General features: G+C 43.4%; 1 protein-coding gene across 5 annotated transcripts in view; it reads left to right on the top strand.

Moving 5' to 3' along the window:
* The window catches only part of rassf6 (Ras association domain family member 6), a 32,618-nt gene that overhangs the window by 5,309 nt on the left and 9,809 nt on the right, over positions 1–17,500 (top strand). For 4 of the 5 annotated variants that reach the window (XM_083641414.1, XM_083641417.1, XM_083641415.1 and 1 more), the window contains exons 2-4: positions 1,136–1,212; positions 1,635–1,713; positions 3,730–3,890. In XM_083641414.1, coding sequence (XP_083497540.1) covers positions 1,142–1,212; positions 1,635–1,713; positions 3,730–3,890 — 311 coding nt within the window. In that variant the 5' untranslated portion in view covers positions 1,136–1,141. The remainder of the gene's footprint in view (positions 1–1,135; positions 1,213–1,634; positions 1,714–3,729; positions 3,891–17,500) is intronic. The other variant, XM_083641416.1, reaches the window with a different exon arrangement.

Below are 17,500 nucleotides of genomic sequence, written 5' to 3'. Positions count from 1 at the left end.
TTATTGAGTGTTAAAGTGTGGACCAGTGACATCACTGGTCGACACTAAGTCAAATTAATAACTCATTAACTCAAATCAACTCTCAATAACTGTCAAACTAGATGAATGATGAATAGTTTGACAGTTATTGAGAGTTGATTTGAGTTAATGAGTTATTAATTTGAGTTAGTGTGGACCAGTGATGTCACTGGTCCACACTTTAACACTCAATAACTCAAATTAAATGACAGACTTCAAAACCGTTTACAGTTTTCTGATATACTACTGATGTTCTAATGATACAAAGCTGGTTCAAAATAGGCGGAGTGTTCCTTTAATAAAGACATCACAATTGCACGAGTGACATCACCGTTGACATCACTGACGACATCACAATTGGGCTTGAGTGACATCACTGATGACATCACTCACTGATGACATCACAATTGCTCAAGTGACTGGTACTGGTGACAGAGGCTGTCCTACTTAGCCTCTCATTTATGACATCACTGATGATGTCAGAATGTCTATGACATCATCAGTTTCATAAATCACTGATAAATCACTTTTCATGCAGCATGCATTATGCTCCATTGTACTCACAGCAGAGATTAGCATTGAGACTATAGATAATTGCTGCTCCTCCTTTTATATATTTGGCAATATTCAATTCAGTTCAAATTTGACTGGGTGGTTAATAACAAATTTTTTGTGTTATTAACCGTATTTATGTTTGGTTTCCAGGGACTTTAACCAAATTTGACAGCTTCCGACAACTGCTTTGATTTACTGACTTCTATTAAATCACTTCTTAAGACCCATTGTATACACTTGCTTAGGCTATGTGATGCGTGGTCTTTTTATCTGATTTATTTTGATCTTTGTTTTATTTTATCCTTACTATTTATTTTGGTTTTATCTTATGTTTGTCGTAGTAAATTACTTGCATGTTGCTCTTCACCTACAGTATATTCTGATTTTATTTTGAATGCCAAAGCACTTCAGAAACTGTTTTCGGTGTTAAATAAAGTTGTTATTATTACAGTGGAACAAACCTCATTTGAACCCAGACTGCTGCTATAACCTGCTCCAATGTGATGCAGTTACTACAGATGGACTATATGACTGTCTGAGCTGACCATGTGTGTCTCTGCAGCAGTAGATGTTACCACAGATGAATAACGACGCTCTTCTCCCAGTGGTCCAAGCAGGAGATGGGAGGAGCCTGTCCAGGTCAGTCGCTTACTGTGCATTTACTTATTTATATATTCATTTAGACGCTTCCTTGAAAGTAGTACTAAAATCTTTATTAACTACGTTTATATTTTTTGACGTGCATTCTTCTCAGCAAAAACATAATGTAGCCTACAACAAACTGATTTTAACCAATGTGATGTTTCTTTGTGTAAGTAGACTGAATTCAAACTGGTTTAGAGCAGCTTGTATACACAAGCATCGTACATACCAACAAACAAGTAGGCCATGGGGTTAGAATATGAAGTTTACACCATAAAGGGAACAATGCACAGTAAAAAAGTATAAAGTAAATGGTACATAAAATACATTTCCGCCCATACAAGAAGGTTTAAGAAGAAATAAGTAGCATTAGTTGGATTATTTTTTTTAACTAGTAATTCTGTTAATGTTCATTTCAGGGCCGAGTTCCTGTCCCTGCTGGATACTTACAACTGTTTCCTCAAGGACCAGACTCAGCTGCACCTCAACTACTATCAGGTACCCAGGCCATCACATCAGCACTCTGCACTTACAGTACTACAACCTGCTCTCTCAAACTGTCAACTGCTATCAGGTACCCAGGCCATCACATCAGCACTCTGCACTTACAGTACTACAACCTGCTCTCTCAAACTGTCAACTGCTATCAGGTACCCAGGCCATCACATCAGCACTCTGCACTTACAGTACTACAACCTGCTCTCTCAAACTGTCAACTGCTATCAGGTACCCAGGCCATCACATCAGCACTCTGCACTTACAGTACTACAACCTGCTCTCTCAAACTGTCAACTGCTATCAGGTACCCAGGCCATCACATCAGCACTCTGCACTTACAGTACTACAACCTGCTCTCTCAAACTGTCAACTGCTATCAGGTACCCAGGCCATCACATCAGCACTCTGCACTTACAGTACTACAACCTGCTCTCTCAAACTGTCAACTGCTATCAGGTACCCAGGCCATCACATCAGCACTCTGCACTTACAGTACTACAACCTGCTCTCTCAAACTGTCAACTGCTATCAGGTACCCAGGCCATCACATCAGCACTCTGCACTTACAGTACTACAACCTGCTCTCTCAAACTGTCAACTGCTATCAGGTACCCAGGCCATCACATCAGCACTCTGCACTTACAGTACTACAACCTGCTCTCTCAAACTGTCAACTGCTATCAGGTACCCAGGCCATCACATCAGCACTCTGCACTTACAGTACTACAACCTGCTCTCTCAAACTGTCAACTGCTATCAGGTACCCAGGCCATCACATCAGCACTCTGCACTTACAGTACTACAACCTGCTCTCTCAAACTGTCAACTGCTATCAGGTACCCAGGCCATCACATCAGCACTCTGCACTTACAGTACTACAACCTGCTCTCTCAAACTGTCAACTGCTATCAGGTACCCAGGCCATCACATCAGCACTCTGCACTTACAGTACTACAACCTGCTCTCTCAAACTGTCAACTGCTATCAGGTACCCAGGCCATCACATCAGCACTCTGCACTTACAGTACTACAACCTGCTCTCTCAAACTGTCAACTGCTATCAGGTACCCAGGCCATCACATCAGCACTCTGCACTTACAGTACTACAACCTGCTCTCTCAAACTGTCAACTGCTATCAGGTACCCAGGCCATCACATCAGCACTCTGCACTTACAGTACTACAACCTGCTCTCTCAAACTGTCAACTGCTATCAGGTACCCAGGCCATCACATCAGCACTCTGCACTTACAGTACTACAACCTGCTCTCTTAAATTGTCATAACATGAGCAAATGACAAATGGTCACAGGCGTGTGGCACACAGACAGTAGGACATTACAGCTGTTCACCAGATTGCCAAACTGAATTTTGACACCAAATTGGAGCAACAGCCCCAAATATTTGCCAGAGCTGTTTGTCAAAAGGGTCATATTTTGTAAGATTATAAAATGTAAAAGAAAAAAAGTAGCTAGGGTTCTTCTTGTACATGTGTAACCTGGGTAGATGAAGCTGACTCAACTCTTTCTAGCATGAACCTGATTTCAAAGTAGCCTCTCTGTTTTTACCTGAATTGGCTGGTGATATTTTCGCCGTGTGTGTGTGTGTGTGTGTGTGTGTGTGTGTGTGTGTGTGTGTGTGTGTGCGTGTGCGTGTGCGTGTGCGTGTGCACGTGCGCGTGCGCCTGCGCGTGCGTCTGCGCGTGCGTCTGTGTGTGTGTGCATGTGCGTGTGTGTGAAGGTGTGTGTTTGTGTTCATGCCAATTGGCCATGCCATCCTGAATTTGGGAAAATTCGCAATCTGGTCGCAGCTATTTTGCGAAATTGCGCTTGTTAGGAAACCGGCTATTCTTTTACTAGCTATAGGCCCTTGTCACAGCAGCCATTTTGTGAGTGTAAAAGCAGGGTAAACACAGATGTGACCAATAAGTAACTAATGAGGGCCCTGACACTGGAACACCTAAATTGACTCATTGATGGTTATCCTACCCTTGATGTCTCTGTCTGTCTCTGCATTAGAGTGATAGTGTGGAGGTGATAGTGGAAGGCTTCTTGAACATCTGCTGGGGAGTACGGAGACCCATCAGGCTCAAAATACAAGACGACAAACAGACGCTTCCCTTTGCTCATCTGATGTCGTCGGACCCCACCAGTCCAGTCAGTCCTCTAGGAAGCAAGAGGTTGTTTTCAAGTTTTATTCATCATTTTGTCGAGATCACAGAGCAAGAGAGAGTGGGAGTGAATCAGGGTCCAACTATCAGGGGTTGTGAAGAGCAGCCGTGCGGGTGACCTGACGGAGGCGGATTTCTTAATTAGGTGATTGCCCTGATTACCTAATGATGTGATGTCATCAGTGATTCAGGGATGATGTCATCCGTAATGTCATAAGTTCAGTGATGATGTCATCAGTGATGACGTCATCAGTGATGATGTCATCAGTGATGATGTCATGTTCCAGACCAGGGGGAGCCTAACTGACAGGGGGGGTCCCCACGGGTCCGCTAGTCTATAATAAGAATGAGAAGTTGCTGTGAGTGCGCCGAATTTTGTTCGGCCACAGCTATTCCATTTTACGTGTGATCGGGCTGAAACTTTCAGGAAGTGTAAAGAGCACCTGTGCGGGTGATTTTTGAATGAGGTACCGTAAATTCCGGACTATAAGACGCACCGGTGTATAAGCCGCGGGACCAAAATTGACTATTTTTTTCTTCTATAAGCCGCACCGGACTATAAGCCGCGGGTGTTTTGATGTTTAATTACCATATGAAAGGGTTCGTGCACAGAGAGGAATGTCGGGAAAGAGATCGCTGTTTGGGGAAGCTCCCATTTATTAACATTTCAACAAAACAAAACAAAAGTCAGGTCACTAATCCCCAGACAAAATCACACAACAATAGGCTACCGTATATGTGCAGCAAACCTGTAACCAGAGAAGTCAAGTCACTAATCCTCGTCTTCCTCTTCTTCCTGCGTACTGAAACCACCAAAGTCCTCATCTTCAGTGTCGGAAACGAACAGGTTCAGGGTGGCTTCGTCAACCACTCTCCTCTCTCCTTCAGGTGCCATGGCCACGAGTCCGATACCTCACGAGTCCGACACCTCACGAGTCCGAAAAAAGAGGCTAACTTCCCCCAGACCCTAACCCAAAACCTAACCTCTCCCACCCCCACGCCTAAACCTAACATCCCCCAGACCCTAACCCAAAACCTAACCTCTCCCACCCCCACGCCTAAACCTAACCTCCCCCAGACCCTAACCCAAAACCATGAGGTGTCGGACTCGTGAGGTATCGGACTCGTGAGGTATCGGACTAGGGGGCAGTCCCCGTGGCGTCATCCTCTTCATCCCGCAGCAGTCCAGCGTTTTGGAACCCGTTGGTAATTGTGGATGTTTTCACACTCCTATAATATTCCGTGATCTTCCTTTGTGTGAATTCGCCGAAGTTTGTGATTTTCTCCTGATAGTCGGGAGGGAGTTGTTCAGTAGTTCTCCCCCGGACGGACAGTCCCTTTTGCCCAGGTTACGCGCGGCTGCTCTGTTTGATCGGCGGCTGCTCTCTTTTAATGCGAGATTGACTGCTTTCAACTTGAAAGCTGCCTCGTGTGAATTTCTGCGTACCTTCCCCATGGTAAGTGAGAGTGTTGCTTCTACTGCTCGTCTTGTTGTGAATATTCCTTGATCTTCCTTTGTGTGAATTCGCCGAAGTTTGTGATTTTCTCCTGGTAGTCGGGGGAGGGAGTTGTTGCCCGAGTGGCCGTTTGCTTACCGTAATTACCATATGTAAGTGGTCACGCACAGAGGGGATTGTCGGGAAGAGATGGCTGTTTGAGGAAGCTCCCATTTACCGTATTACAACATTTCAACAAAACAACATAACACAACACCACCGTTGTTTATTTTTACAGTGCACACAGTGTCCGCGGTGTGGTGAAAAGAGGGCAAGAGAGGAAATTAAAACAGAAGTGGATTTATAGTTAGAAAGAGTGCTAAAAAAGAGAGATTTTTTTTTTTTTTTTTTTTTTTTTCTGAAAAAATCCATAGATAAGACGCACCGTTATATAAGCCGCAGGGGCCAAAAAACGGGAAAAAAGCCGCGGCTTATAGTCCGGAATTTACGGTAATTGCCCTACTTACCTAATGATGTGCCAAATCACTACTTACCTAATGATGTGCCAAATCACTACTTACCTAATGATGTGCCAAATCACTACTTACCTAATGATGTGCCAAATCAGCAAAGCACCAGTCAGAGAATATAACTGATAGGCATGCAATCACTCCAGCAGGGGTTGTATCATTTTTTAGTGGTCTGTACAGACCATTGGTCAGTACCACTAGGGGGTGCTAAAGCGAATGGTCCGGACCAGTTGGTGTGGTCCGTCACTGTACCACGGACCACTAGTGTGGTCTGTCAGGTGGTCAGTGTGGTCTGTCACGTGGTCCGTCAGTGTTCCTTCTCATTTTAATGCATGGTCAGTCAGCACAGACGCTCTGACCATGGTCCGGACCACTTAGTGTGTGGTCGGTCAGGTGGTCAGTGTGGTCTGTCACGTGGTCCGTCAGTGTTCCTTCTCATTTTAATGCATGGTCAGTCAGCACAGACGCTCTGACCATGGTCCGGACCACTGGTGTGTGGTCGGTCAGGTGGTCAGTGTGGTCTGTCACGTGGTCCGTCAGTGTTCCTTCTCATTTTAATGCATGGTCAGTCAGCACAGATGCTCTGACCATGGTCCGGACCACTTAGTGTGTGGTCGGTCAGGTGGTCAGTGTGGTCTGTCACGTGGTCCGTCAGTGTTCCTTCTCCTCTTAATGCATCGCAGTCAGCGTACAGACGCTCTGACCATGGTCCGGACCATCAGTGTGTGGTCAGTCAGCTGGTCAGTGTGGTCTGTCACGTGGTCCGATCAGCGTTCCTTCTCGTCACAATGCATCAGTCAGCGTACAGACGCTCTGACCATGGTCCGGACCACAAGTCGACGAATCACAGGGCGAAGTCAATCTTTCTAAAGCCAACCACATGCCGAGCCCAATCTTTCAAGAACCAACCACATGGCGAGCCTAATAATTCAGAAGCCTATCAAATGACCAAGTGAATCTTTCACAAAGCCATCCAATCAGAAGGCGAATCCAATCTTTCATTCAGCCAATCCCAGCGAATCCGACCGCCGAGAGGTCACCGCCCTCTTCTTCTTCACCACGGAAGTACCCCAGTGTGTGGTTTGTTTGGCTAACGGATAGCTAGCCATTAGCTCTTATTATTATCCCTACACAACGTTACAGGAAAGCAACTGCCGATCCTTTTCATGTTTTAATACAGATATTTCACGTCCACTTTGGCCATATCGTTGATATTTGCGCATATTTTTGATCGCGGTCTTTGACGTAAATATCACAGCATAACGTAACGAGAAGCTAACTAGCGTTAGCTGTGGCTGTGTTTTCGCTATCTGAACCCAAGTTCACGTTAACGTTAACAGCTAAATAAGAAATAGTAAACCTTGTTATCAGTCATCTGCATAATGAGAAACTCATACACAGATAAAAGTAACAGCAGGTACTGATATAAACAGTAAATGCCTGTCTATGCCTGTGTTTCTGTTTGTATGTTTTTAGTATCTAATGTATGTTTGTTTATTGCTGTAAGTATAATTTAGTCTACTGTTTCAGATGTCATTACGAAACAACAAGGCTATGGCAGGTGACACTGAGTGGCTCTCTACTGGGGCGTCTGGTATGGCCATCCAGTGAGGGAAACATACCTGCCTCCTTGCCCAAAAAAAGAGAGATGGCATGACCTTCATAAGGTAAGATTATATGGCTTATCCATGTTCAAGTTAACAACATGACCCTAACACAATACACTGTAACATCAGGTACAGTATGTGATGGTACATGTATGTGAGTCCAGTTAAGTTACCGTATGTGCATTGTGTGTTTCAGACTGCCACAGCCAGGTATCTGCACAGCTCAGGGATTACTGAAGTATCCCAGCAAGATGGAGCAAGGTGACCCTCTACTCCAAGCAGGGCTTCAGGTATGACCTCACCTTCACCCACTCATGCCTCCTTGGCCAACAAGGTGAAATAGTCATATTTAATTTCACTGGGACTTATTTTTCCCTCTGTGTATCTTTCTCAAGGTGAGCGCCTACACTCCAGACAGTGTGTCCCAGGCATTGGAGTATCTGAAGGAGCTCCTGCTCGTCATCCAGCAGCACAACCACATCCTGTCTGCACGGGCACACATCCCACCTGCTACAGCGAGCGTGGACCAGCATGCACGACTCTTGACAGTGAGTACCTGATTGTGTCTCCTGTCCAGATTGTGTTAAAAACATTTTATACAACCTCACACAGACAAGACTCAAGTCATTACTATTGCTTCAGACAAAATAATTTCCAAGGTTGCTCAGTGTTTAACTGTATGGTCTAATCTTAGAAATATTGGTGTTATTTTGATCAGGCTATGTCCTTTGATCAAGTTAAGTCATTGTCCTGTACACCTGGCATTAAAACAGGTCCAGGATCTACATCAAAAATGTGATTCATCCTGTTTAATCCATGTTAACTATGTCTCTTTTCATCTATCATCTACAACGTGTATCTATCAGTCTGATGTGTCCCATGTTTGTGTTTTCCCTACAGTGGTGAAGTGTCAGTGTAGTGTCTGCAGAGCCTGCTCGCCTCCAACACAACCCACCATCATCAAGACCTGGACCCAGGAGCTGCTGACGCCAGCATGACGGCAGCATACAGATGCCAGCTTTTTGCACACCACACACACTCGACACTGATCTACACAAAGTTACTGTTATGAATTATCAGCTTTTACTTTACATATTTTACTTTTCCACTTCCCCTCCTCACTTGGTTCACTTCCTTTTTCTCACTTATTTCTTTAGCTTTACACCTCACTGATTACTTATGATGTTCACCTGTTGGTCCCTTCCCTGATTGCCCCACCTGGGTTCCCTCACTCATTATTTAGAGTCTGCACTCCCCCCAATCACATCCTTGCATGGGGCGGCCAGAGCACAAGCAACACGGACAAGGCAGCCCATGTGTGTTTCCCCCCCATGTGTTTCCCCCCTGTCAATCCATCAGCAAAATAAATACTGTCAACTTGTTCACAAAGAAGTTTCCTGGACAATCATTTCAAAACCTGCATTCTAACAGATGTACCCATGACGACAGTCTGCCACCACCACTAAAACTTCACACTTTATAATAGTTACACTCACCACACACACTCGACACTGATCTACACAAAGTTACGCTCACACTAACCCTTTTTGATGCTGCCATTTGGTTGTGTCAGCTCCTGCTCTCTAGCTGTGATTGGACACTCTGGGGTCAGACAAGTGAACTCTCATTCATTGTCTAATCGTTTTGTTTTTGTAAATGATTAATTTATTTGAAATGTATTCTCTCTTCGTGTCTTTGATAATACCATGATATTTAAATCTACTACATAATACATTATAGCCAATACGTTTTATACTTGACTGAATGACCAATAAAGTGCTCAAATCAGTTATCACTCATTCAATCATTACTTTCAACTTGTCTTTAGGGCATTACCCGCTTTTGAGATAGCCTAAAAAAACAAAATATTTAAAGTGCATACTTTCTTTCCCTATTACAATAATAAAGACCCAATTTTAAAACCATGCATTGCATATTTACTAACATGCTTGAGGTGGGATTGTAAACCTGTCTCTTCCATTTTACACAAGTAGCCTAATGTGATGGTGCATTAAAAGTTGATCAAAATCACATTATAGTTTAATTAGATTTGAGTTTCAGCACATTGACATCGTTTCAGAGCACCAAGGCAATAACTGAATGACATTGGACAAAATTCAAGAAAGTCCACAGCTGGATTCGAACCTGCGTCCTCCCAATTTTTCTTCCTTTTCCTCTCCCTTTCCCCCCCCCCTTTCTAACCAACCAATGGTCTTCCATTGAGGTTTTAAAAAAACATCTATATCACAGAATATTCCCAGGTCCATTTTAACCATTTCAGGCTTTTTAAAGTGTCCGCTTTTCCTCTGACATGCAGTCGCTTCCCACAGGTTTTCATGTAAAACACTCATGTCACTCTAAAAGGTTCCCACACACCCAGGTATTGTGGGTGCTCGTCTTACCAGAACTGGATTGCTCTTGCCAACTACATTGTGCACTGCTTAGACTGTAACTCATACTTATTTTAATGCTGATTTAACTCACTGTAAATTCATAAAAATTACCAGCCCATTTAACTCTGAATTTATGCCTAATAAACACTCCTCCACTTGTGTATATCTTGGACTCCACTTGCAATGTTGTTTGTCTTTCCTACTGTGTCTCTAAATGTTGACATGACCTAGGCTACACGCTGCATACGGACACAAATCTTGCATATTGTGGCAATAAAAGTGATTTGGATTCCGAATGATGCATGAATTTTGTTCCAGGTTGAATCAGTGTTGTTATAATAATAATAATAATCATTGGATTTATATTAACATTAATCAATAAAACACAAAAAACAAAAGCTATCATCCAATCATCCAACAAATGTATTTTATTGTAGTGAATGAACTCATCACAAACTTTGAGAACTGAGTTTGTCATATAGGCTACTATTCCCGTTTAATTAAGCCTAAAGAAAGACACTGGCGGGCCTAAATGTCTCTTTCCATCCAAGAACGTGAAATTAAATAACTTGGAAGATAATCTAAATTAAGAAGTTTCCTATCTGCAACAAGCCAGAGATTAGACCTGCAGTCAGTCAACAGTCCGATCGGGTATAGGCTACACCTTCTCTCTCAGCTTGCTGTGGCACTTTTCTTTATGGTAAACCAGTGGGCATAGACTGTAAGACCCGACACTTGCATTTCAGTTCTGGCCTTTGATCTAAGTCAGTGTTTCCCAACCGGGGGTACGCGGACCCCTAGGGGTACGCGAGCACATTGCAGGGGGTACGCGGAAAGATTGAGGATTAATACGATTTTGCGGCTCTTGTCACTCTCGTTCTGTCTTGTGTTGTAAATCGAGCGCACCCTTTCCTTTGCAGCGGTGTGCTCGGCCCCTCCCCCAAAGCCCAAAACACACACACACACACCGCTCGAGTTGGGAATGACTGTCATGTGAACAGAGAGCCACTGCACTTCTCCTCCCCGCTTATTTCCGTGGTAGCACAAGAATAAGATGAGAGAAGTCACAGAAAGAGAGCCGCTGGTCGAGAGGAGAGGTAAAACAACGTATGTGAGGTGGAAACACTATGGTTTCGCCGAGTTTAAAGGTCCACACATCAAGAGCGATGCGAATATACAGCACGGAATTGCGATGCGAGTTTTGACCCACCTGTCAATCACAGCCACAGACTTGGAACAAACAGTGCAAGATATGCGCGCCGCGGTCGTGGCAGCACTCCGCAACACAACCTATCACTTGAAATCCACTCACAAAGTGGTCTATGACCAAGCAATAAACGCCAAACGAACAAAAATACAAAGCCCCATCTAGTTACTGCCACCGCATACAGTCATCGATTCAGGACACTCTTTACAATGCGACCGCATATTCAACAGCTAACGAGCTCACAGATAAACATTAACAATAGCCTATTATGAACCTAAACGACGTAAGTCGCTTTGGATAAAAGCATCTGCCAAATAAGTAATTTAATGTAATGTAAACGAACGTTACTAGTGTTCTCATTTGGTTAGTTTTGAGGTTTAAGGACTACTAGTTCATGTTTACCAACATATTGAATGTAGATTAATACTTGCAGTTGGTTGTGGCAGTTCACTGCAACATAGTAGGCCTATACTGTATATTTATTTTAGTTTTTATTTTATTTCTAAATCTTTGCACTTTTATTATTTATTTTCACTTATTTATTTTCAATTATATCTAAAATCCAAAGACATCCAATGTTAAATAAAAAGGCAGTGTAAATGTTCAATAAATTCATGATGTTCTCAATGTCAATGAGTAATCGTGTTAAATAATCGTGATCTCAATATCAATCAAAATAATCGTGATTATGATTTTTGCCATAATCGAGCAGCCCTAACATGTCCTCTGATCGTGGGCTGAAGATGGCACATGCTGAAAAGTCATTGACAGAGTTTTGGTGTGATGTTGAAAAGGAATATCCTGAGCTGGGGAAATGTGCACTGAATGAACTTTTGCCTTTTGGATCTACTTATATGTGTGAGGTGACCTTCTCAGCTCTGACCCACATCAAAAACAAGCAGAGGAACAGACTGAATGTGGAGAACAGTCTGGTAACAGCTGTTGCCACACTGCCCCCAGAACTATCAAAGCTTATGAAAGACAAACAAGCTCAGGTGTCTCATTAAAGCTGCCAAATAACTGAATCATAAGAGTTTTGTCATTCAAATGATTTTAGTTTAATAGTCAGTTGTCTTCATTCTTGGCAGTGTTTTACTATGAGGTTGAAAGGGAATATCCTGAACTGGGAAATGTGCACTGGACTTTTGCCTTTTGGATCTAATATGTGTGCTATTTTTGTGTGCTATTTTGGTGTGATGTGCACTGATTTGAACTTTTGCTTTTTGGATCTACTTATCTTATGTGTGATATTTTGCCTGGTAACAGCTGTCCCCAGAACTGTCAAAGCTTATGAAAGACAAACTAGCTCAGGTGTCTTTTTAAAGGTGCCAAGTGACTAAATAAAAATAGTTGAAACTGTTACTGTGTGAGTCTGAATATATCTATCTCTATATAGGCTATATATAATATTTTGTTCATTCTCAATAAGTGTATAGCTATTTGTATTAAAGGGGAGTCATTCAAAACGATTTTAATTTTATATTGTTTTAATTTAATAATCAGTTGTGTTGGATAGTAAAAGTTGAATGAGATCAATGGAACAAATTTGGGAGAATGATCAACACGCTGTCAGGGGGTACACTTGGCATGGCAAAACAGCTCAAGGGGTACACGGCACAAAAAAGGTTGGGAACCACTGATCTAAGTGATAGAAGCATGGTTGACATGCCAAATTTACTGCCTCAATCCATAGATTACAGGGCCATTTAAACATAAGAAATCCATTAAGAATTGAGGATTGCAGAGGCGTTTATGAATTGTCTGATAGGCCCACCCCACTCCTCCCCACCGCCCCCGCCCGCTCTACTCACCTTCGGCAAAAAAAAACAAAGACTCCTCATGTCTAGAAAGGTATGTCATATCCATAAACAATTTGAGCCAAGTGATACAGTAGGCTTAGGCGATGTCTAAGAAAGCGGACAGTGACGCTTCAGATGTTTCAGCCAAGGACAGCAAGGATATGCATTGATTGATGAACATTTCAACACCACCGTCGATGGACAGCGACAGGCTGTCACAGATGATGGTCTGCCCATGTCACACATACCCTGTTGTGAAGCTTGATTGAAATCTAAAAACAAATCTCTAAATCTAAATCCGATAAACATTATATTCACATGCCTTTCAACATGTTGTCTTTGCCAGAGCCATTCAGGCGGTGTCTCCACGCATGGTCAATGGGTCAGCATGGTCGGGGGAAATCCTATAACACTGATAGACAATGATGGCAGATGATGGAAGCCTACCACTGAAATATTCTTACCGACGGTGTAAAGCATGCTATGGTTTCGCGTTTTACTGATTTTATGAAAATTGGTGGAAGGGTGTAGCATGGGCCAATGAGAAACCCAGCCTATATTGAGGAGCCCATTCTCCAATAGTTTTGATGAAGGATTATAGGCTATATCGATCAAATCTATATAATTATATTTGATGATTCACTATTTTTATTAATTATTATTATTATTATTATTATTATTATTATTATTATTATTATTGTAACAGACTGTTCTGTATGTTATTGTGGACTCTTATTGTGAAATCCGGAAGAGGAAGTGGACAGTTGGTTCAATATCTCTCTCGCCCATGCTCTCGCCCCTGACCAAGTAAATGAGTGGCAGCCGCTCCCAACAACAAGCGGCCATAAACAATAAAGAACCCAAAACGCTCGGTTACTGTAATATCCAGTGTATGTTTACATTGAGGCCATCGGCCATTGTTGATGACGTATCACTGTGCGACGCCCAGTTACTCCATGTCACAAATAAAGATGGACGCACGTCGTATACCAGTCAAACTTATGTCTGTTTATTTAGACAATTATTATATATAGTATTACAACATTATTATTATTATATTGATATTATTAATTTAGTAACGTTATTTAGTAACGTAAACTGCCCAACAATGATGGTCATTGACATGCATTAAGACGAGAAGGAACACGGACCACGTAGGCTACAGACCACAGACCAGCTGGCCGACCACGGCCGGACCGTGGTCAGAGCGTCTGTACGCTGACTGCGATGCATTAAGAGGAGAAGGAACACTGACGGATCACGTAGCCTACGTGACAGACCACACACTGGTGGTCCGGACCATGGTCAGAGCGTCTGTACGCTGACTGATGCATTGTGACGAGAAGGAACGCTGACGGACCACGTGACAGACCACACTGACCAGCTGACTGACCACACACTGATGGTCTGGACCATGGTCAGAGCGTCTGTACGCTGACTGCGATGCATTAAGAGGAGAAGGAACACTGACGGACCACGTGACAGACCACCTGACCGACCACACACTAAATGGTCCGGACCATGGTCAGAGCGTCTGTGCTGACTGACCATGCATTAAAATGAGAAGGAACACTGACGGACCACGTGACAGACCACACTGACCACCTGACCGACCACACACCAGTGGTCCGGACCATGGTCAGAGCGTCTGTGCTGACTGACCATGCATTAAAATGAGAAGGAACACTGACGGACCACGTGACAGACCACACTGACCACCTGACCGACCACACACCAGTGGTCCGGACCATGGTCAGAGCGTCTGTGCTGACTGACCATGCATTAAAATGAGAAAGAACACTGACGGACCACGTGACAGACCACACTGACCACCTGACCGACCACACACTAAGTGGTCCGGACCATGGTCAGAGCGTCTGTGCTGACTGACCATGCATTAAAATGAGAAGGAACACTGACGGACCACGTGACAGACCACACTGACCACCTGACCGACCACACACTAAGTGGTCCGGACCATGGTCAGAGCGTCTGTGCTGACTGACCATGTATTAAAATGAGAAGGAACACTGACGGACCACGTGACAGACCACACTGACCACCTGACCGACCACACACCAGTGGTCCGTGGTACAGTGACGGACCACACCAACTGGTCCGGACCATTCGCTTTAGCACCCCCTAGTGGTACTGACCAATGGTCTGTACAGACCACTAAAAAATGATACAACCCCCTCTCAATCACTCTTTACTTGAGCTTTCCATTGTCCAGCCTTCACAAAGTCACACCTACATACATGTATGGTGGAGCTGACTGCTGGAAAGATAAGAAGACACTGCAGTTCAGATAGTGGCTCACAGACAGACACAGTCATAGAGACATCATACAGACATAGAGACAGTTCAGATAGTGGCTCACAGACAGAGTCATAGAGACATCATAGAGGCGTGATTTCTAACCCCACATAGGATAAGCAATAACCACGCCCTGTGACGCCGGGATTGGCCAGGAGCAACACTGGAGGGCACGCAGCCCAGCGATTTCATAGACCAACTGAATAGCTCTTGAGAACGGACAGCGATTTCGAGAGCAGACATTGAAATGAATTATGGTCACCTACCTTCCTTAGCATAGTAATAATAATAATAAGCATAATATTTGTAATCTACACAATGTACACAATCTACAAAAACATGCAATAATATAAACGGTGTTGTGTTCATAGCTCATATAATATAATGTATCATATTGTTAATTTCAAGCTCAATTCTTACCCAGAGAAAAGGTACAGCACTGAAAATGTAACAAGCAATAGTTTTTTAAACATCTTTATTTTAAAAGATGAAAAAACCCAGGTGCTTTAGTCCCAAGCTTCAATGCTCCTGGCCAATCCCTGCGCCACAGGGCGTGGTTATTGCTTATCCTATGTGGGGTTAGAAATCACGCATCATAGAGACAGTTCAGATAGTGGCTCACAGACAGACACAGTCATAGAGACATCATACAGACATCATAGAGACAGTTCAGATAGTGGCTCACAGACAGACACAGTCATAGAGACATCATACAGACATCATAGAGACACTTCCGATAGTGGCTCACAGACAGACACAGTCATAGAGACATCATACAGACATCATAGAGACAGTTCAGATAGTGGCTCACAGACAGACACAGTCATAGAGACATCATACAGACATCATAGAGACAGTTCAGATAGTGGCTCACAGACACAGTCATAGAGACATCATACAGACATCATAGAGACAGTTCAGATAGTGGCTCACAGACAGACACAGTCATAGAGACATACAGACATAGAGACAGTTCAGATAGTGGCTCACAGACAGACACAGACATAGAGACATCATAGAGACAGTTCAGATAGTGGCTCACAGACAGACACAGTCATAGAGACATCATACAGACATCATAGAGACAGTTCAGATAGTGGCTCACAGACAGACACAGTCATAGAGACATCATAGAGACATCATAGAGACAGTTCAGATAGTGGCTCACAGACAGACACAGTCATAGAGACATCATACAGACATAGAGACAGTTCAGATAGTGGCTCACAGACAGACACAGACATAGAGACATCATAGAGACATCATAGAGACAGTTCAGATAGTGGCTCACAGACACAGTCATAGAGACATCATACAGACATCATAGAGACAGTTCAGATAGTGGTTCACAGACATAGAGACATCATACAGACATAGAGACAGTTCAGATAGTGGCTCACAGACAGACACAGACATAGAGACATCATACAGACATCATAGAGACAGTTCAGATAGTGGCTCACAGACATAGAGACATCATACAGACATCATAGAGACAGTTCAGATTAGTGGCTCACAGACACAGTCATAGAGACATCATACAGACATAGAGACAGTTCAGATAGTGGCTCACAGACACAGTCATAGAGACATCATACAGACATCATAGAGACAGTTCAGATAGTGGCTCACAGACAGACACAGACATAGAGACATCATACAGACATCATAGAGACAGTTCAGATTAGTGGCTCACAGACACAGTCATAAATGAGTGATAAAGATACTGTGACTGGTATGATTGACCTTGCTTCAGACAGGACTCTCAGATATGGGCTTCACAGCGTGGAGGATAGTCTAAACTGATGATGACCCTCTGCTGTAATGTGCTAAACACTCAGTGGGGGCGATCATGCTGACATTTCACTGACTTTTGATCCAGTTACAACTCTGCTCGCAAACATGTCAATGTCACTAAAGTGTTGGTTTGCAGCGCATTGGCTTTCAAGCAGGATACAGTATAGCCTTTCACATGGATCAATACATGAATACTTGTGAAACTGTGAATTTCTATAATCAAGTAATCAATGAATACAGTGAGGAGCTGGCAGGTAGTAAAGATCAAGGTTTAAAAAAGGTATGTCAATTCCTGCATACTGTATAGATTTTGAGGTCATGTGACAATCCAATCTCTCTCTCTCTCGCCCTGTCTCTGTCTCTGTCTCTGTCTCTGTCTCTGTCTCTGTCTCTGTCTCTGTCTCTGTCTCTGTCTCTGTCTCTGTCTCTCTCACTCTCTCTCTCTCTCTCTCTCTCTCTCTCTCTCTCCCTGTCTCTGTCTCTGTCTCTGTCTCTGTCTCTGTCTCTGTCTCTCTCTCTCTCTCTCTCTCTCTC

The sequence above is a fragment of the Poromitra crassiceps genome (genome assembly GCF_964638095.1).
Source record: "Poromitra crassiceps genome assembly, chromosome: 8".
Taxonomy (NCBI): Eukaryota; Metazoa; Chordata; class Actinopteri; order Beryciformes; family Melamphaidae; genus Poromitra; species Poromitra crassiceps.
Note: the sequence above shows the minus strand (reverse complement) of the source record. Positions and strands in the feature narration are given on the sequence as shown.